The sequence below is a fragment of the Aquila chrysaetos genome, chromosome 1 (genome assembly GCF_900496995.4).
Source record: "Aquila chrysaetos chrysaetos chromosome 1, bAquChr1.4, whole genome shotgun sequence".
Taxonomy (NCBI): domain Eukaryota; kingdom Metazoa; phylum Chordata; class Aves; order Accipitriformes; family Accipitridae; genus Aquila; species Aquila chrysaetos.
In genome coordinates this window covers 36,815,066-36,835,664 of record NC_044004.1, presented here as the reverse complement: position 1 = coordinate 36,835,664, position 20,599 = coordinate 36,815,066, and the positions used below count along the sequence as shown (strand labels likewise).

General features: G+C 44.1%; 1 protein-coding gene across 6 annotated transcripts in view; it reads right to left on the bottom strand.

Annotated features, from left to right (window-relative positions):
• Positions 1–1,336: 1,336 nt before the first annotated feature.
• IRF2 (interferon regulatory factor 2) overlaps positions 1,337–20,599 on the bottom strand; it is a 42,355-nt gene continuing 23,092 nt past the window's right edge. For 5 of the 6 annotated variants that reach the window (XM_030015249.2, XM_030015222.2, XM_030015240.2 and 2 more), the window contains 7 exons: positions 18,709–18,808; positions 17,922–18,098; positions 15,865–15,911; positions 13,085–13,196; positions 9,373–9,537; positions 4,091–4,137; positions 1,337–2,690 (listed from right to left, as the gene is read on the bottom strand). In XM_030015249.2, coding sequence (XP_029871109.1) covers positions 2,379–2,690; positions 4,091–4,137; positions 9,373–9,537; positions 13,085–13,196; positions 15,865–15,911; positions 17,922–18,098; positions 18,709–18,808 — 960 coding nt within the window. In that variant the 3' untranslated portion in view covers positions 1,337–2,378. The remainder of the gene's footprint in view (positions 2,691–4,090; positions 4,138–9,372; positions 9,538–13,084; positions 13,197–15,864; positions 15,912–17,921; positions 18,099–18,708; positions 18,809–20,599) is intronic. The other variant, XM_041122685.1, reaches the window with a different exon arrangement.

Here is a 20,599-nt window from a genome sequence, read left to right as displayed (position 1 = left end):
TGTTAAGAAAATGTAAAATAATCCCAAGTGAGCCCCAAAACCAAGAAAAAGAAACCTGCCATGAGCCTCATAACCCTGCTGGCAAAGGACTCATGATGCTGGAGACTCACTGTAACACTCCCACACACACACGTGGGTAGACACAACCTCCCTGAGGAAGACCAAACCTTGTGGCCTCTGGACCCAGAGGGCCACTGGAAGGGTTAATGCACAACCAAATGAAAGGGACAGAGACCAGAAAATCTACATACGAAGAAGATTTTAACCATGACAAGTTTTCAGCCTCACATCAAATACTGCTCAGGGCTTCCTCCTCCTCTCAACCCTAACCAACGCTCTAACCTTGTCTTCCCATGCCACTGGGCAGTGGGCTGGCAAGACTAAATGGCAAGTTTCACACAGACTTGTAATGAAATTTGGAATTGTGGCATCCAGTTAAGAACACAGCACTGTCCTACTGTTTACTTTCCCTTTTCAATAGCCAGTTAGCACATCTCCTTGTGATACAGCCATTTTTGTGCATGTTACTGCTTATCAGCCCAATATACACGGCACTCAGATCAGCTTTCTGTCAGGTTGGTATCAGAATGGTAATCACACCTGAAGAACACTCTGTGTCCACGTATTTTACATACCTGTAACAATCTGTGCAACTTCCAACAGCTTAAAAAACCACAAGAGGGTAAGTGCTCTCAACTTCTGCCCATGCCAGTGACAATCCGAAGCATACAGCACTTCACAGAGTCTGTGGCACAGCCTGTCCACCACCATCACGCAACCCTTGCAAGTCATTGCACACCCTTAATTAGATACTCAACAGCTTCCCTCAAAGACCCAGAGGAATCAGAACTTGCCATCACATGGTAGATGTTGAAAGCCTTGAGGAATGTTTGACTTCTGATTCATTCCGCTAATAAGGAGTTATTGCTTGAAACTCTGCAAAAAGAGATTTTTCTGGACAAGGAAACTGCAAGCAAGCTAAACGGAGATCTATGAGGAATGGGGCAAGCACAGCTGAGCCTGCCTTGGGAGCGGGATGGACTTTCACACGTTCCCTTCCATGAGGTGACTTGCTCAAAGTCCAACCATGGAACAACAGCTGAAGAGGTGCCCCAACTCCCAGCTTCTGCCCGTGAGGCCAAACTTGAGTATGCCACCTTTAAACTCTAGTTCCTCTTTCTGCCTCAAGCACAGTACTTCCCACCTTGTTAGATAGGTACTCCAGAAACTGTAAAGGTGGCTCACGCTAATTGCTCAGTCCAGAGGTCACATTCACCTATCAAACCCATGCCATCTGGGGCTTCTGAAAGATTAAAAGAGACAAACAAGAGGATTATTAAAAATTTAACTATATACCATATTTATTATCAATCCACAGGATAATCTGATTGCTACATGAGCTCATAAAAGCTATTTCACCTTTACAAAATTAAAAAAAAATGTGCCACAAGGATGTAATAACTGCTGATAACCAAGGACTGAATCTTAAAATTATAAATTTGCTGTAGAAAAGATTAAAAAAAATTATATTCACTTTAGAATTTTACTTTGAATAAAATATTCCCCTGTATAAAAAATAAAAAAGCTTGCTCTGGTTAGAATTAGAGTATTTTTCTTCTTCTTTTTTTAAATCTGGGAATTTGCATAATATCTCTGTAATAGGTTTCTCTTTTTTTTTTTTCCTATTGTACCACGCGGCATTCAAGCATAGCAGATTAGAAACAAACATGAGAAAAGCAGTCTTAAAACGTATGAAGTCCACATGGGAAGTTTTAACTTCCTTTCCTTTCCTCTATTCTTTAAAGACACTTTAGCAAGAATAGCCTTGGAAAAGAATACAGGTGGGGAGGGACCTTCAATGTGCCATTAAGTAGAGCAAGGTAATAAAAGGCCTTTCATAAGTGCTTTCTTAATAAGGTGCAGAAGCAGACTGCAACGTTGCTAGTACTGCACTATGTACAATATTCACAATAGATTTTTCTTTATTTAAAAATATTCCAGCTAGTTCACATTTTCTCTTCCATTCTGAGGCTTTCAGTTCCATCACAGCCTTGACAGCAAGAAGCGCAGCAGCACCACTTCCCTTGTGGTCGGTTGGTCCTCTTATGAAACACTGGAACCTGCGAGTGGGCCAAAGTTCTTGGGTTGTTTTCCTACGTAGCAACCTTGGAAATCTGCCTGGGTTCAGGTGTACATACTGACGGCTGGAGTCCTGAGTTAAAAACACTCCGGCACTGGAGTCGGACACAGCAATGTTTTATATTGCCAAGGCTTTACCTTAGATTTGTCTCGTGTGCGTCAAGGGATGAACCTCTCCTAGAGAAACATAAAATACAAAACCAAACAAAACAAAGCTAAAAAACCACACCGTCAAAGGCTTAGCAGCTCTTGACTCTCGACTGGGTTATGTCTGACGTTTTCTTGATGACGCTGGCCCGTGTCTCGCGGTCTGGCCGGCTGCTGCTTGTGGAGGCTGTGGACACTACTTGTGGCAGAGGGATGTCTGGGAAAGGGGGCCAGGAGCTGTTGTAAGGCAGTGGGCAGCTTTCTTCTTTGATGGTGACTTGGAGGTCGGGCTTGTTGGCTACAAAAGTTGCCATGCTGGGAAGCATATGAGAAGTGTTCCTCATTCCCAGATTGCTGAGATACTGTTTGCCTTCAATGTTTTTCTTCTGCCAATGAAGCCGTCCCTAGAAAAGGGGGAAAAAAAGGAGGGTAGACTACATGAGCGAATGTGACTTTGCAAAGTGCTCCAGGTAACAAGATGAAGACAGAAACAGCCACAAATTGCACAGGAATTACCCCATCTCTAAAAGCCTGAGTGACTAGCTGCTGTCTTTGAGTGTCTTTGAGTGGCTCTCAGCCACTACTCCCTTTCTGAAGTTGTGTGCCTAAACATTGGTGGCTCTCCAGCACTCAAGAGGCTCTGCCCACTCTTCTGATGGAAAATAAAGGCCTTATTCCCAGTATGCTGGAGACAAAAATGGACATGGATAACAAATGGAAGCGTCTCCTCAGTTACCAGAGAGAGCATTCTCCTGGCAACAGGCAGGCACAGAGACCCAAGACCTCTCAAAGAGCACCACCCAAACTGTCAACACAGGTGAGGCTGCCGGGAAAACCACTGTCACTTGATGGTGTGTCCCCCATCACAGGGAGGATGTTCGCCAAGGAAAGATGAGCATCCAGTCCTTTCCCCATCACACATGCCACAATAGCACGTTCTGTCAAAGGAGGTTTGGGGAGTCATTTTTGGCAGTCTGCATATGGGCTCCACCCTAACCAAGGCAGAAGAGACAAAACTAAGAGGGTTAGCCATGCCTTTATACAGCTGCACAACCTGCAGCTCTCCAAGGAGGATTCAGAGGGCTTTCTGGGGGGCACAGCAGGAGAGAGATTTGCAAGAGACCTTCTGCGAAACTGCAGCTGGAGCACAGGGCATCTAAGTGTCCTCAGTGAGCTTCCCCTGGCCTCTACGTAGTCATGGAGATCAGTAGGTCTGGTCACTTGATGGCAGTCCCAAAAGAAAAGGCGAGTGCTGGTTTTGCATAGGTGCAGCTCAGGAAATGTTCATGGGGTGGGTATTTTCTCCACAGATTCCTTTCACCCAGCAATACCCAACTGACTGCTCAGGAAAGCTTTTTGCCTCACGCACCTCAAACATTCAAGTTGCATTTCTATCATACATGTAAGCATTTCCTCCAATTGTATGAGTTCAGGTGCCATTTAAGGAAAACAAAGTGAGCATGCTGTCAACCAGGATAAAATACTCACTACGCAGCAATGTCAATGCATCATATTAACAAACTAGCTGGCACTGCTGATGGCTCTCCAGAACATCTTATCATGCAAATTAATCTCCCTGTAGTTTGGACAGATGAGGAGGAAAGAACTTGTAGAGATATCCATTCTGGGACAACCATCCAAATGCCTGTCTTCCTTGAACCTTCCTGGTTTTTCTCCCCCAGCTATTATTAAAATGGATACTCCACTGATAGACAGAGTTGCAAATTGAGAAGGGGGAAGAATACCTCAGGACATTGGTCTTGAGACCTTGCTCCGAACTGCTAAAAATCCCCAAAACACTTACCTCTGCATTTTCTTCATCACTTGGAACGCTGTCAGTCGTTTCACTTTCTGTCAAACAAAACAGGAACAAAAATGAAACTCACGCTATTCTACCTACACTATCAAAATCCAGCTCAGGAGGCCTGATCCACTTCCAACGAGCAGAAGCAAACAGAGTCAAGCCAAACAACCAGAAAACAACAGAGAAGCATGGACCCCCTGCTGCAGCAATAGCAATCCAAGGGCTAGACAGCACAGCTACATTGAACAACTGGGGTAAATTCACATGGTTATCACAGTTAACATGGCTATACCCTGGAAAAGACAGCAATGGAGAGGGAAGGAGTAGATTTGTGCTTTCTGGGCAGAGGAAAGAGCCTCCCGCAAGCAGGGGATGCCCCCTCTCCCTCACCCTTTCTCTTGGCAGCTCCAGGCCTGGCAAAGAGCAAAATTCTGTCCAAATCCTTATTTTTATCTCCCTGCAAAACCAGCAACAACTCTACCCCAGAGGAGGTAAGTGTGTTTTTTGTTTCATGAACTGTTACCTTAGCCTGCGGCCTCAAGGGCTTGTTGTCACTTCCGGCGCTTTACTACTGTTGTTATAGTTTCTTTTGCTTTTGCCACTCGTGCCCAGCTCCCCCCAGCCTATTTCTCAGCCCTTCACCCACCACTCAAGCAAGTAGAAATGCTACCATCTCCAGCCAAATCACCTCTCCCTGCCCCACATGACCTCCGTCACCCTCATCACTTCAACCAGGGGCACAGCTCCAGCAGGACAGCCATCCTCCTGCAGCTGCATCCCTCCCTTGCAGAACAGCCTGAAATCCAGGAATTTTGACTGTATTTTCAAGTCCACGTGTGTCTGAACACAGGTCTCCCAGAGTCTGAGGGTCAGGCTGCTGGCCCATGGGCTGGTTGAGAGCGCCGTGCCTCAGATGCATCTGAGACAGGGCACAAGCCCCTCTTTTCAGGACCACTCTGCAGTGATAGCCGCTGTCTTCAGGGCAGCCGCCCAGTGCCCACACCCGCACCCAGAAAAGTGGAGGCCTGGATTGCAGTTCCTCTTCAGTTCATGGGGTTTTGAACCACTGCATCCTGCTTCCTGGGAGGACAACCCTAGGCATCTATCAGGCTCATAACAGCATTTGGAAGAGGTCTTTCTCCAACCCCCCAACCAGGGCTGAGCAGATAGGGCTCATCCATGCTCTAAGCCAACAGGAATGCCGAAATTACAAGGTTGAAGGAACAATGTGATGACTTACTGTAGCAGACAAGGGAGCTCTCAAGTCCCAGTTTCCACGCTCCTCTCTGTTATGCATTTTAGCCCATGCAGATGGCTTCGCACAGCCCCTGCACCCCTGCAACCATAAACCACGATCCTACCTTCCCAAAGAGCAACCTCATGCCCTGCACTGGACATAACGTGAGTGCTAAGAGCGCACGAACTGTGCTTCATGGATCATGCCCCTGCACGTCTTCAGAGAGACTGGCAGCATGTTGCCCTTCTCTTGAGGCTCAGCTAAGCATTAGGTTTAGGCAGAGGGCTGTAAACCAATGGTGTGAATTGCTCTTTCAGACCCCAGGATCTAAACTGCACCCAAAGTCCTTCTGAAGCAAGGAAGCAGGCAGCTCAGCTACTCCAGACTACTACTTCCAAAGCCAGTACCTCCCCTATGCCAGAGTCTCCACCGCAGCGTGCAGTAAGCAGAGTAGTTTGAAATGTTAAATCTAACTGCGAAGCCTTGTGAAGTTAACACTCTACAGGGCTTCTCATTCACTGGCCCAGGTAAAGAAATGTGCCAACATGATTAACCTGGCTAATTAAGCCATACTGGGGGGAGGAGAGGCAGAAATTAATCTGTGCAAAGGAAAAATGGCCCTAGAGATAGAATCAATATGAGGAATCCACATAGAGACAAGAAACAGATATTCCTTGACATGAAGAAACATGTGGCAACAAAAAAAGAGTGATGCAGCTGAAAAGGAATCCATCCTTGGTGTTTATACATAACAAAATGCTGAGCAAGAGATAGCACTATAGTTAGCAAAGCCAGGGAAGCTAGCCACACAGGCATGGAAACTTAGAGAGGTTATTTCAATCAAGAAAGTTATTTGAATCGGTGTCAAACACAAGAGGAGGTTGACAACAGCCTCCATACTAAAAAAAATGGATTTCATAGACGTCAGTGGAAATATGAGAAAACTCACAAGGGCCACTCATATCATTTGCCTGAGTAACCTCAGAAAGGAACTAGAGGTGTTTTTGAAATAAAACAGATTTTTGTAGGACAGCTGATACCTCAGGCTACTTTTTTTTGTTGATGTTTCAGAAGAGCTAAACTAACTGTTCCTGCACAGCTGTTAGCGTCATGCTCTTTCCTGCCATTCAGCGATAGCACCTGACAGAGCAGGCAGCTCTACCCAGCAAACCCATGAGCACTGGGCCAGGGTTCCTGTGGTTCTCTACAGGTTTGTGTGGAACAAGACAAAGCCAGAAATAGTCACAAGAGTGTCCTACAAGTTTCAGGGTTCTAACAAACCACAGAACCCTGTCCTCACTCCTGCCTCAAGGGCAAATGCATGCTTTAAAAAAGAGAGGTTCATAGAACAATTCGGGCTGGAAGGGACCTCAGGAGGTCTATAGGCCAACCTCTTGCTCAAAGCGGGGACAGCTACAGGACTGGATTAGGTTGCTTGGCACCTTATCCAGTCAGGTCTTGAAAACCTGAGGATGGAGGTAGCACAACCTTTCTGGGCATCCTGCTCCACTGCCTGACTGTCCTTGTGGCGAAAAAGGTGACATTTTTTCTTCTATCCAGCTGGACCAAGTTCTCTTGTTTCAATTTATGCCTGCCATTTCTCATCCTCCCACCATGCACCACTGTGAAGAGCCTGTCTCTGCCTTCTCAATTACATCCCTGCAGGTAAGGGCAGGCTGCTATAAGGCCCTCAAAACCTTCTCTCCTCCAGGCTGAACAAGTCCCAGTCCCTCAGTATCTCCTCATAGAGTGAGTGCTCCAGCCCTTGATCTTCCTGGCAGCCCTTTCCTGCACTTGCTCCCTTTTGTTTCTATCTTTCTTAGTCTGGGGGGCTCAAGACTGGACCCAATTCTCCAGAAGTAGTGTAACTAGTGCTGAGTAGAGGGAGATAATCACTTCCCTAGATCTACCAGCTGTGCTTCTGAAAGCTGGTGGCCTTCTCTGTGGCCAGGGTGCTCTGCTGTCTCGTGTTCAGCTCACTGCCCACCCACCTATCTGCAGAGCTGCTCCCCATCCAATCAGCCCCAGCCTCTTATTGCCGCAAAGGGCTCTTCCTTCCCAGGCAGAGGACTTGGCATCTGTCCTTGCTGAATTTTGTAAGGTTTCTGCTGGCCCATTCCTGCAGTCTCTGCAGGTCTCTCTGGATGGTGGCCCTGCCCTCAAGCATATCAACTGATGTCCCCTATTTGGTGTCACCTATAAACTTCCAAATGTGTACTCCAACGCCTCTTCTGCTCATTGATATATTAAATACAATTTGTCCCAGGACAGACCCTTGCAGTACTCCACTTGCTACTGACCTCTAGCCAGAGTAACCAGGATCATCAAGAGCTGCCTTGAGATGCATTCAAAAGCATGTCAGTGGCATGAAATCATCTCTGTGTTATCTGAGTTATGGGCTAGCAGGTCCTGGTATAAGTCAGGACAACTGAAAGCCACCAGGATACTAAGACAACATAAGGGGATAGCAGAAGTACTTCAGTTGTGCCTCATTTTCCTTATGCAGGCTTGTTGCATTGACTTTAGGGGCGGTAGCTCATGACTTGCTCATGTCAGGGTGGTTCTCCTGTCACCAGGCCACCCTTCTCTATTGTCCCAGCCCAAGCAACCACCATGACTTCCAGACCAAGACAGTGACTTTTGTTTGCATTCCAAGAACTCGGATCCTGTAGCTAAGGTTAAAAGAAAGCAGCATTGTCATGTTCACACGTTCACAGACGGGAAAAGTTTTGGAAGAAGCATTTGGAATGAGGACAAATGCTTCAAAGGCCCCGTCTCCCAGCTGATAGTAAGTTAACGCACCCTCATCCCCCTGCCTTACGCTTTGCAAAGCCCTTCTAAATGCTTTGGCCATTACAGACTAAACACATTGGGAAGCATAATCGTTTATCAACATGTGTGAGACTAATATTGGAGGCCATTCAAAAGAACATCATACTATTCACCCAGAAACAAAGATAAAAATTACTACATATATATTTTATAAAAATGTGTCTGGAAGTAATTTCAGCCTAATGAGTCAAAGGCAAAACCATGTGTGAAATAATAAATTGCACGGGGAACAATTAATACTTAAGTTTGCCTAAAAAGATGACATTTGTGTTTCTACCCAGTCTTCTGAGGCTTGCAAGTTAGCAATATGTTATAAAAGGAAGGACAGGTTGGATCTGAAAATTTTTCTACTTTCAAATGTGGCTTTGCCCTGCTTTCTATGGAAATAAGGCTTATATGATTGCAGGGACTCTATAGTGTGCCCACATGTGCATTTGCGTCTGTTCTCCCCTAACAACTTCTGAACATTCTGTCAGACTTGGATAAGGGACAAATGAGTGCCAAAGACTCTTAACTTGCTACCAGTTTTATGAAAATAAGGGGCCAGACAAAGAAAAGAAACCATTAGCACCCTGACTCAGGGAAAAGCGTGTTATCTCACCCCTTTTTAGGTATCGGAGAATCCAGATGGGAGGCAGACGTTGGAAGCCAGACATCCACAGCTCTGCTGCTTGCAGTACCACTTCTTATCAGTCACTACATGGCTGTTCTAGTCTGCAGACTATTTGTAACAAGACAGATCCACACCCCCAGTGCCCTCAGCTCCAGTGCTGCATTATATACCATTAGTGCAACCCTCTGTGCCTGCTGTGCTAGGCACTGAGGACACATACAGCAGAGAAGACCTTTAATCTTTACTAAAGTCAGGGGGCAAGGGACACACACTATATTTGCAGCACACCATTTGTACCACTGAAAATGCCCGTCTAATAAAGGATAAAAAGACCTCTCTGCATTACATCTAAAAAGGTTCTTTTCCATTAGTCACAGGCTAAAATCTGCAGCTTACATTTCCAACCTCAGATCTGCCGAGTTGTCTCCCAAGGTGAAATGAGTGGAAGACTGTGAGATTTTGAGTTTCATTAAAAATGCAGAAGGCAGCCAAATAAGACATCTCTGGATCTTTGCCAGCTACCCTAGAAGAGCCTCCTTTCCCCCAGTGTCTTCCAAACATTTCCAAAAAAAGACTGTAAAGAAATGCCAGGATGCTTACCTGCATAGGATGAGACAGGGGAGATCTGTAGGGGGTACAGCTGGCTCATGCTGAGGGGCTGTTCGTCGCTTTCTGTTGTCACCTCTACTACCTGGCAAACATCAGGAGGATTGGTAACTATCACCTGCTCCTCGCTGCTGCCATCAAGGTGCGGCTGTCCTACAACTTGGGGTTAGAAATAAAAAATTGGTTACTAGTAACACCTCGACCCTGCTGGATCTCTAAGAGCCTGTCCTTGGACCCTGCTTGGTATTTGAGTGAGTCTTCAATACCATCTCAGCACTTTCTCCCCTGCCCACCACCTGCTTTCAGTGGGACTTCTAAAGGAAACCTGCATGATTTCTTTAGTTTCCATCACCTTCAGAGACATTTTTTCCCCCACTTGTGACGACTGAAAATGCCTAACTCTCCCCTGGCTCTCATAAATAATGTCCTTGAGCCTTCCTTGACATACCAGCTGTCCAGAGGCTTTCCCAGGGAAGACAACAGCTACACTCCTCCTCCACCCAGAAACGTAGTCTCACCAGGACATACAGAGCACAGCAATCTCTCCTAATCTGGGAAAGCATCCTCACCCAGCAAGCTGCCAACATCTCATGGCCTCTGGATGCCCTCATGTAAATTATGCAAGAGAAGACCAGAAATGGCATGCAAAAAACTAGCCACATGGTCATGTAAAACATGGTGGGACTCTGATTTATACACGACATGGATCTGTGAAAGATTTCTCCAATTAGATGCTTATTCTTACTGATCCTTGCAATGCCACTGATAGTATGTAGAAAAACACAGTTGTACCTGCTGTCTGTAATCCCCATGGTCTGTGACAGAAAGCTAGTCTGGTTAGTTACTAACAGAGCGTTTTCCTATTCCCCCAGGCACATGGTATTTAATACCAAAGGAACATTATTTATTTCTACAAAGTGAAGGTACCATGGATGCTTTGCCAGTGTCCTGAAATGCTTTGTAGACATTAATTGTGCTACACAACACCCTTTTGAAACAGGGGAATAAACCAAGGTACCAAGAAGTTACTGAGCAAGCAAAAGCATGGTAAAAGCCAGTATCTCACTTCTCTGGAGCTGCTTGAGACAATTCCTTCTGTCTTGTACAACTCCCCTATCGACCCCAGCAGTATAAACACATGACAACTGCATTAATCCAACACAAAGCTGAAAGCCTCTAGCTATATCAGAAGAGCACACGGGGATGGAGCCATCTCAGAGAATGGCTAACCAGAATCCACAGTTGTCCAAGAGAAAGAGAAGGACTATAGAGATTCTTTCACTGGAACATAAACCTTCAAAAGGAACAATCTTCATACAGACAAATTCTGTACAACACAGTGCTGTGTTGTTAGAAATTCAGACAGTACATTTTTTTCTAGACCCATGATGGGAAAACATGTAGGTAATGAAACACAGTAGATCTTGAAATTCTTCTGTTAAGTGACCCAAGTACTCTAATTATTAATTTTTAAAAAGGCAAAAGATAGCATCTATTCCTGGATGAACTACAATAAATATACATGAATGCACATGTATATACACACAATCCATTCCTGCCTTCTATCTTTAGACAAGGCTAGAACACGACTTTTTGAAAAAAGAAAAGCGACAGGTTTTTCTCCCAGGGAAAAGCTGCATACCATTTTGCTTTATGAAGTGCCAGGTAACCACTGGAAAATCCCCCAAACCTAGATACGTATTTTATGAGACAATTCCAGCATAAAGAAAATTACATACATACTGGATTTTTTTTTTTTTTTAAAGCTGAATCACTACGATTACTACAATTTTGTTCCAGATATTTTGTTTCCACTGTATTTCACCTCTCCTGGTTCTGAAACAACCAACTTTTTATTGAGTGGGGTATGGAGGGCAAGAGCACACACACACAGAGTTAATTGTTATCTAGGAGAAACCAATATTGTGCAACCCTGCCAGGGCACAAGCAGGCCATCTGCACTGTTTTATCTTTCTCTTCAATACCTGACGAATTCTTACCTACCCTGAGAGATAACTTGCACAGCAAAAATTACTGCTCACTTGGGCAATATGCCACAACTTTCCCATGAGCTGCACCTATCTCAGAAACACTGCAGGTGCTGTTTGTCTTTCCTCCCCTCCAGCTGACTTTCCTCCTTTCTGCAGAACAGATCTATTTTACCCTTTTCCCCCTGTTTACATTAAAATCCTGCTTGCAGTCCTAAATAAGGACTTCTCTCTCCAGTCAGGATAAGCAGCACACTTCACAAGCTATTAATTAAACAACACTGGATGACAGTTACCCACCCGAGCGTTGCTGTCCTACCCCTGAAAATGGATTCTGTGAGTCCAGAGAAAAATGAAAGCCCTTAAGGTGCAAATTCTGTTCTGTTCCTCTGAACATCTTGCTTGGTTTCCACAACAGACCTTTGATACTTCTTAGGTGTTGATGTTGCCACAATGGGTCCTGTCCTGTAAATTACTGAGATCTTCTAAGGTGCAACACGCGTTCCTCTCATCATAAAATCAAACAGGAGTTCAGGATACACTGTACAGTAGAAAACTGAGATGTGTGCAGCTAAATTGCTCTCTCTGGTATTAGTGGATTTTGGGGAACACCAGGTACATTCCAAAGACTTCTGTTAATTTACCTCTGTTTGACTTTAAGAATGTAAAATAAAGCAAAAATGTATGAAGCTTCTTCCCTGGGACTGCATATTGGCCTTGGGGTGTTTCAGATTTGTTTATGAGTCAGTCAGTAAATAGGAAGCACTAATAGCACTGCAATGCTATTCCTTCAAGTTATAAAACCCTCTGTAACAGTAAGAGCAACAATCATGTTCTAACACTCTTACAAAGCAACAGCTGATTAAATGAACTGCCATAAAGAGAGGAAAACTACTCACAAACTCCTCAGCCACAGAAGTAGTTGAGGGGAATGACTATACAAAGCCCTGCGACCTAAGAAACAGGCATCAAAAATAGTCACTGCACATAATTTCTGCCATCTCTCCAAGCAGAAGACTAACATAGCTTTCAAACACTTTTTCATCATTCTAGACAAAATGGTATATGGGTCACATTTATAGAAGCCCTCACTGCAGTGACAACCTCAGCCAAAAAAGAGCTGTCAAAAACCAGCCCAATTATTCTACTAAGAACCAATTATTCACATGCTGAGATGACAGCTAATTCCTAATGTACCAGTTTCTAAATGCAGTCTTCGCTGATCCTTGTTGTTAGCTCAGTGATCTTAAGAACTAACTCTGCTACTGAGGTGCCAGTAAAAAGAACCAAGTTCCTCCATTTCATCTGGAGGTTTAAACTCCCAAATAAAATGGTACCCTATACACAAACCTTTGCGTTGAGCAATGGGAAACCGCCATCTGACTGCAGTTTAACTCCCACGTGACATTGGCTACAGTCACTACCCTGTGGAGTAAATTCATGTCAGGAAAAGCCCCCTGAGCATGTCTGTAAGTGCTTTACTCTCAGGGGAACCACCACACTGCCACAGTGCTGCTCGCTGTCTCTGCAAGTGGTGGGGCTGACCTGCAACCAGGACCTTGCATGGCTTGGGCTAGTGAAAAATGGGTTGATCTGACTGCAACCATGGCATTCTCCGAAGTGCAAAATGCTGATGGCAAGCTGAGTCTGGCACAGTTAAAACGGTTTCTGAAGTCACCTGTATGCTTGGCATGTAAGAAAAGCACAGGAGTACTTACCTACAAAGTTCACTGTACTGTCAACTTCATTTTTTATACTGGAGGACAGGAAATAGTCAGAAGTGACATCATTTAGGCCATTAATCCCAAAAGATGATTCAACTGGCTCTTGCTAGAATGAAAACAGTACAGTTGGGTCAGGTTTGATTTATTTTAGGAGCCTGGACTCAGTTCATCTCTTTGTTCTGAGACGGTAATAAATCATATTGCTTCTGCCTGCCATATACCCCCTGGTCGCTGCTAGACACGGTCTTAGAACGATATTTTGGTTCTCTGAGAAGAAGCCAGAGTCTACTCCATTTCCAGATCTTCTGCTTTGAAACGAAAGCTATTTTTAATTTTCAGATTTAGAGTGAGCCTTCACAGAGCAAGAAATTAGTGTGCTATTTACTACAAGAGATTAACATTTGGAACAAACAAGGAAGAAACATTGCTTTAAAACAGTACTCTCTTTAATATTCATGTCATTCCCTTCCAAACATGCTGTATCTCTTAGCGCTCTCTGAAAGGAAGCCTTAGCTTCTGTACAGCAATTACTAAATTCCAGCCTTAATTTTTCTCTGCAGCAAGCCTGAAAGAAAACCAAAGTGTTTACACTAAATACAGCCTTTTAGATCACATCATAAACATTACCACAGGGCAATAGTGTTGGGAAAACACCACCTGTTCTACATAGACTGAGCTTTCCACAAGATGCATCTCTGTAGGTCTGGTACACTTGAGTGGGAATCTAAAAAACTCCCTTCAGAATAGACACCAAGAAGTTTAATTCCATAAACTCAGGATTTCTTTAAAAAGCTATAAACACATTTAAAGGATTATCTACAGGTCCAACCTCCTCCCTGGTACTGGCTCCCTTACCGGGTTATTGGTTACAAAGTCTAAAGTCTTCTGCTCTTACTCTGGGCTGGCCATGCCAGCCCTGCAAGGGAAGTTGCTCCTCGCTGCTGACCCAGAGACACTTGCAGAGAGGTACAGAGCTGCCAGTTGGATTTGAAGCCATGCCATGCTCATTTTCACTGCTCTAAAGCATTTCAGCAAGGGCAGGGTAAAAGTGAGCCTCAAGACCTGGTGCCAGCCCTTCACAGTACTAACCCTATGAACCATTATCAAGGGAACAAAAAACTAGGGACAGCGTGACAGGTCTTTCCTGGATGCCACATGCTGTGATTGTGATCCACTCAAAAAGAGCTGTCACTTTGACACGAGTCTGCACCTTCCCAGCCATTAAGCAAGGCAAACACGCACCCTGTCTCAAGGCCCCTCTGCACATCAGAAGGGTGCAAAGTTAGTGTTAATGGCAACTAGGTCTTTGATGAGCTGCACCAGTTGTGTCCACCCACAGGTCAAAGACCTGGAGAGCCAGAAAAGATAAAATTAGCTGCTATTGATCCATTGAGGATCCCGACTGCAAAGACAGGTTAGGGCTGCACACCGGACACTTGAGCCTCTGGTGTTGTGCAGTGCCCCAGAAAACACAGCAGCCCCCATGGGAATGCTGCACACCCAGCACCTTGCTCAGCTTTACTGAGGCTTGGTTACAGAGTTTATTTAGTAGCCCTTTTCGAGCTGCAGAAACAAATATGCATCTTGGAACTCAGGTGATGGTGCCAGATCCACAAAGGGACTTGGACACTGGCACAGTTGGTGCTAAATCACCTAAATTTTCTGTGTCCAGATGTCTAGCCTAAGCTAAATGCATGGGGAAAGGTGTCACTTAGATTTAAAAAATAAATGCCTCCTCAACAGGGAGCTGCATGCATAGTCAAAAGCATACATCTAGGATAAGGTAGAAATTAAGCCTCAGGCAGGCAGTTCAGTCCTTTGTTTCAAAGGAAAGAGCCTATTTTTATCTGGGCTACTCAGACACTTACGGCTTCTTTCCATTGCTGAGCATCCATTTTTTAATGGAGAGACTCCGTTTGTCCAAAAACCCAGTGGTAGGAGACCTATCTGCAAGGTGGAAGACCTGCTCACAGTCCCCCTTGCCTAATGTGGAGCAGGGATTTGGTAAGGCCCAGGTCTCTCACATCCACAGGGACATGTAGTGAGTGCCCTTCTGCTGCAGACACGGCTGCTACGTGCAACCCAAGAACACCAACTTTACTGAAGGCTGAAAGTCTGAAACCTTTGTGATTTGCTTTTTGAAAAAATTGAAGGGGGACCAAATCCTGCCAGTGTGTAATACTGACCACCTCGTAGAGGTGCTGAGCAGAAGTGTGAAAGCTAGGCAACACCATGCTTTGTAGGGAAAGCAAATGTCAGTCAGGGTCCATGCTCTGAGCAGAAATCTCAGGCAGTGACTGAGGAGCTTTACAACTGAGGTCTTCTAACTGGCAAAACATGAGCAGAGGGTGCAGCTCTGACAGAACTTCTCCCCCTTGCCTAAACAAAAATGAACTTCCAATGCCTTACGCACAGAAAATAATTGCTCCAAAAGGTAGCTCTATTGTTCAGAAGCATTCTTTCCATAATTACTGCATTTCTACTTACACAGAGAAACAAATGGCAAATGTATTGCCGAGGCTGCCAGTTTTCCAACCTCCAGGCGTTGTAACACAAGGGCTGTGTCAACTGATGACGTCAGTCATGGCTTTAACAGCCTTCACATTTAAAAAAAAAACCAAAACCAAACATCCCATGTAACTGTAGCTACTTAACCAAACCACAAGCATGAGAGATTTGCAAATATCCACCACAGTATACTATTGGGGCTATTAAAAAAATTTGCAACAGATTGTTTTCACAAGCTCTCGCACTATTAAACAGCTGCTTCTTACCTTAATTTGTTTGAATTTGTCATCCTTCTCGGACTTAGTTTTTTTTCCTGCAACAGCAGAAGAAAGATTTCTTAAAGTCCTGTGTGCCATGAGTTAATCCTTCACACTTTCTATATTCACCAATAAATAGCCCCAAAACATGCCTCAAAACGGCAGCACCTCCTAGGAAAGGGAGAACACATTGTGCTTCATTTTAAACCCCCCTGGCAGGGCCTGGGCAGTCAAAAATTCACCTTGAACACTCTGGCTTTGTGCTTCATTTTTAAAGGCCTACAAAAAAACCCGTGATAGGACTGAGGAAAGCAACTGCAGTCAAACAATCAAGGTGAAAAATACGGAAGAGTGACAAACTAAGCAACAAGGCCTGTTAAAAGAAAAAGCAGGAAGGCGGAGAAAAATACTCTTAAAGGGAAAAAATTTGTGACGCTCCCACTGTAGCTATAGGAAAAGGGAGATTGTTCATTGATTTCATGTGAAAAGAGATCACAATAAACTTCAACAAATATTTTTGTAAATAGTTGCAACTTGAGGGGGGAAAAATATATAGTTCATGCAAAAGTGGTGTATGCGATCATGTTGGACTTGACAATCCAGAAAACCACACAACATATGACCCTCACAAAATGTCGTGTGCCTTGGCAGACCCCAGTGTTGCTGCCCCTGCTCTGACCTGACAAGACCCTGATGTGGAAGCTCAGACTTGCTGGTGCAAGCTCTGCTCTACCCCACTGTGTGCACAGACGTGTCCCAGGAATTTCTCCCATCTCTACTACAAGATAGCACTGAGAATTAGAAATGTTTGCAGCCAAATTCTTTTGCTCTCACTCACACATAAATTTAGCCACGTGCTGTGTAGAAAGGGCATGTGAGAATATACACAGGGCCCAAAATATGTCAGAGTTTCATAGTAACTGGACTTGCTGCAGAATCCTCTCCTGCTACAGCCCCCATCTCCAGAATCTCAGCTTTCATGATGAACTTTTCTAGTTCTTACAGCTATGAGAGGAATCTACCACAATGGGACAGGTTACGGTTCAGGGAAATATGCCTGAACATAGAAAATACACCGTTGACAAGAGACTGGAAACGGCTTCAAAGCAAATGTTCTACCTTTTGCAGATTGATCTCCCTTTCATAGTATGATTCTGCCCCAAAAATGCCAGAGTTCATAATTTCCAATCACACTGACCCTAAACTGAAGATGTGCCTTTCACTTCTCAATTTAAGAAAACAGCAAACTGAGCTACAGGTGAACTGAACTGGCTTTTAGAGGAACACTGTGCGTTTGGTTTGCAGGTTATCTTTTTGTCCAAAAATCCTAGACACCAGAGGATACCAGGGGACGAAGGAAGACATCGTTCTACTCCATAAACCAGTAACGAAGCCATAAGGAAGCCAGTGAGCCATAAAGAAGCCAATGTTTCTACTCCATAAGAAACCAAATACTCATGAGATTGACCTGGTGATTAGGTCCTCTCCTGGCAGGTGGGAGACCTAATCCTTAAATTTGGAGATTAAAACATAATATCCCATTTCACCATTATCATGCTGTGGGGGCTGTTTTTTCATGGCCTAGTGTAGCTACGTGGTTTCACGGTTTAATGTTCTGAGCAGAGAGTGTACTGCTTCCACTCAGCTCAACAGAGCACCAGTTTACTTCTACCCTTACTTGAAAAAAGGTACCAAAATGTCTGCCACCGTATTCTGAATGAGCCTATTGAATTAAATGCATTGATCTCTAATATCCCCCTAATCATTTTCCTTGAGTGAAGGAAACCTGAGACTAGCATCAGAACACAACTCCATTGGCTTTAACAGAACTAACACAATTTACACACATCACCAGCTTGGGGATATCACATCTCGTCCATCTCTCCAAGCGGCTTGTTCTCTTAACTGAATGTAGCCTATTTTTCATACAGCTGTTCCTAAGTTCTGGGGAACATCTGGATAAAAATGTCCAGCTTCACAGAAGTAGAACCGGCACATTTTGCGGGCCCCAAAATAATAACAATGCCCCCAAAACCATTTTCATGTTGACAAGCTCTCCCCTCTACCTTTTTTGGAAGGTCTTTCAGATAATGGCAGCATCCGGTACACTCTGAAGGCATTGTTTCCTTTCTTTATACTTTTGTCCTTCACTTCTTCTATGTCAGGCAGGGAGTTCATAGCACAACGGAAGTTTGCCTTCCACGTCTTTGGATCAGGTTTATCTACTCCTGACTGGTATTTTCCTAAACAAGAAAAGAAAGTTAGGCACACACGATGTGCAATTGAAAACCTAAGGTGAGTTAATAACAGCGTAGGTTAACTTCAAGGTATCAGCCTTTGGTTCCCATGACAAGCATTCAAACAATAGCTGAGGTTGCAAGAGAGTGCTGTGATCTCATTCCCATGCACATTTCTAGAACACATGATGAACAGTTTCTGCTCAAGAAAGACCAAGGGCACTGCAGATCAGATGTGACTCCACAACACTGTGGAAAAGCTTGCACAGCATTTACCTTTATGATGTCTGGCTCAAATCCATAGAAAGGCATCAAAAGCTAAGGGGCCAAGTCTACAAAGTGCTGAGTGTGCTCTACTCCTGACAATTCTGAACACAATCTTGCTAACGTTTAAATCAATTTAAGTTTTACTGTGTTCCTGAATGCAAATGAGTTATGGCGCTTCAATAAAGCTGGAGTATTGCAGGCCTTGAAAAAAGCACTTAGCCTCACACAAATCTACAAACTTAAATTCACTCTCTGTGTTAGTAAAAGCAAAGACAAGAGAGAAGGAAAATGTAACTTTAAAAGGGAAAACAATGTGAAAATCTGTCCTGCAGAAAGAGAGTTCCAATACCTGTGTGAATTGCCCAGTTTCTAAATAAGGGAGCATCTTTTTCAACATCCCACCCATGTCTTGCGGCATGCATCCAGGGAATCTGAAAAATCTTCTTCTCCTAGAAGGGAAAACAAACAGGAAATGCCAACACTGATTGACTTGAGGGATCTTCTGATGACTTTAAGTCACTTATTTAAAAGCACAATTCCAGCATCTGCAAGTGTTTTGCTTCCTTCTAACCCTGTGCCACTGTCACTGAACTCAACAGGAAAATATCCACTGGCGTCACCAAAAGCAGAATACAGCCCTAAGTATATGAAATACTCAGAAGCCCCTTCACGGACGATGAGCCCGGCAGCTTTCCAAGCTGACACATGGATAAAACATGCAGTGCTACACATTTCTAAACATTCAAACGAAGGCTAGTTTTGGCAGCACAGACACTTTTATGATTAGAAAAATTAGATATGAAACTAAACAACCATAGAAACAGAGCAAACTCAAGGGATTTAGAATTCAGCCAGTAAAATACTAGCATGGTGAAGGAAAGGGATCTCTCAAATTTATACCCCAAGCAAATGGGCATATGAATGTATTAACTGTAGACATCTCTCCAGTGGGGATAAGAAATACAAGACACCCACGTGAAGGGGTGGCATTGAGGATAGTTGAATGTATTTTAGTTTAGAAACTTCAGGCCAAAAAGAAGTGCATTTAAAGCAATCCAAAGGAAGATGCTTTTTCATTTTTTTTTTTAACACACAACAGGTAGTTAAACCAGGGCATGCCTTATGTGGTGGAAGTATAAACTGATTCCCAAAGGGATCGGAAAAACTCATAGAAGATATTATACTGGTGACGATTAAAGATGATAGTTTGGGATGCAGCTCCAGCTCTGGGAGCCCAATGGCTTTCAGAGCTTGAACAACATGTTTCCTATACTCCTTCCACCAGCACTTAGCACGCAGGATACTGGGCCAGATGGATGCTAGGTCAGGTGTGCTTGTATGTCATACAACACAGGAACAAATTCCTACGTGCTGACCTACAGGGCTGCTTCAGAACTCTTCATGTTCACTTCTGCAAAGCCATACAAAAGGAGTTTGTTCCACAACACTTGTTTTTTCCCCCCTGTTGGGAGGGAATACACTTCATCTGGCTTTACGTGCAGACATCTTGCACTATAAACACTGCCACTACAGGTTTAGATCCACTTCTCAGTCTCTGAAGAGAAAAGCACTTCCAGGACAAAATGCACCCTCCTCCTGAGGTGGCCACCTCAGCTACGCCAACTGAATTGCACCCTAAAAGGGCCTATTTCTCTCCATTGACTACAAACAAACAACTCTAGACAGGCAGCTCTCATTTAAACGACTGCATTGTAGATGTCTGTGGTCAGATGAGATGAATCCTTTGTCCTTTCCCCTTCCTCCAACAACCACTTTTCTTCCTTGTCTGTCTGGTTAATATTTCACTAATGTCAAGGTTAGGTTTATTTCCCTTCCTTTCCATGTGATCTTTTCTTTTTTGAGCCTGTGTTTTGTATCGTGCTTCAACTCTTGTCTTCAATCCTTTCTCTCATTTACATTCACTTGTTCCAAATTGCATTCTTCCCTTCTCGCTTGGCTTCATCTTTTCTTTAATTTGGTGAAAGCACAGATTTAACACATTCCTCATTCCCCTTCAAGCCCTCACACTCTCATTCTTTCTCTTAATCTATTCCCATCACTTCTCTCATGTGCTTTTTGCCTCCTTACTCTTCCCCCTCTATATAGTTAAATCATCCTACAGAGATGCTGTCCTCTTTGCCAAGTAGAAGTGATCTAAAGAAAGCCTCAACCTCACTATCTTGTGGTCCACAGCACTACTGTATTCATCAGAGCTAGAGTAAGCTTCCTTGCCTTTAGTC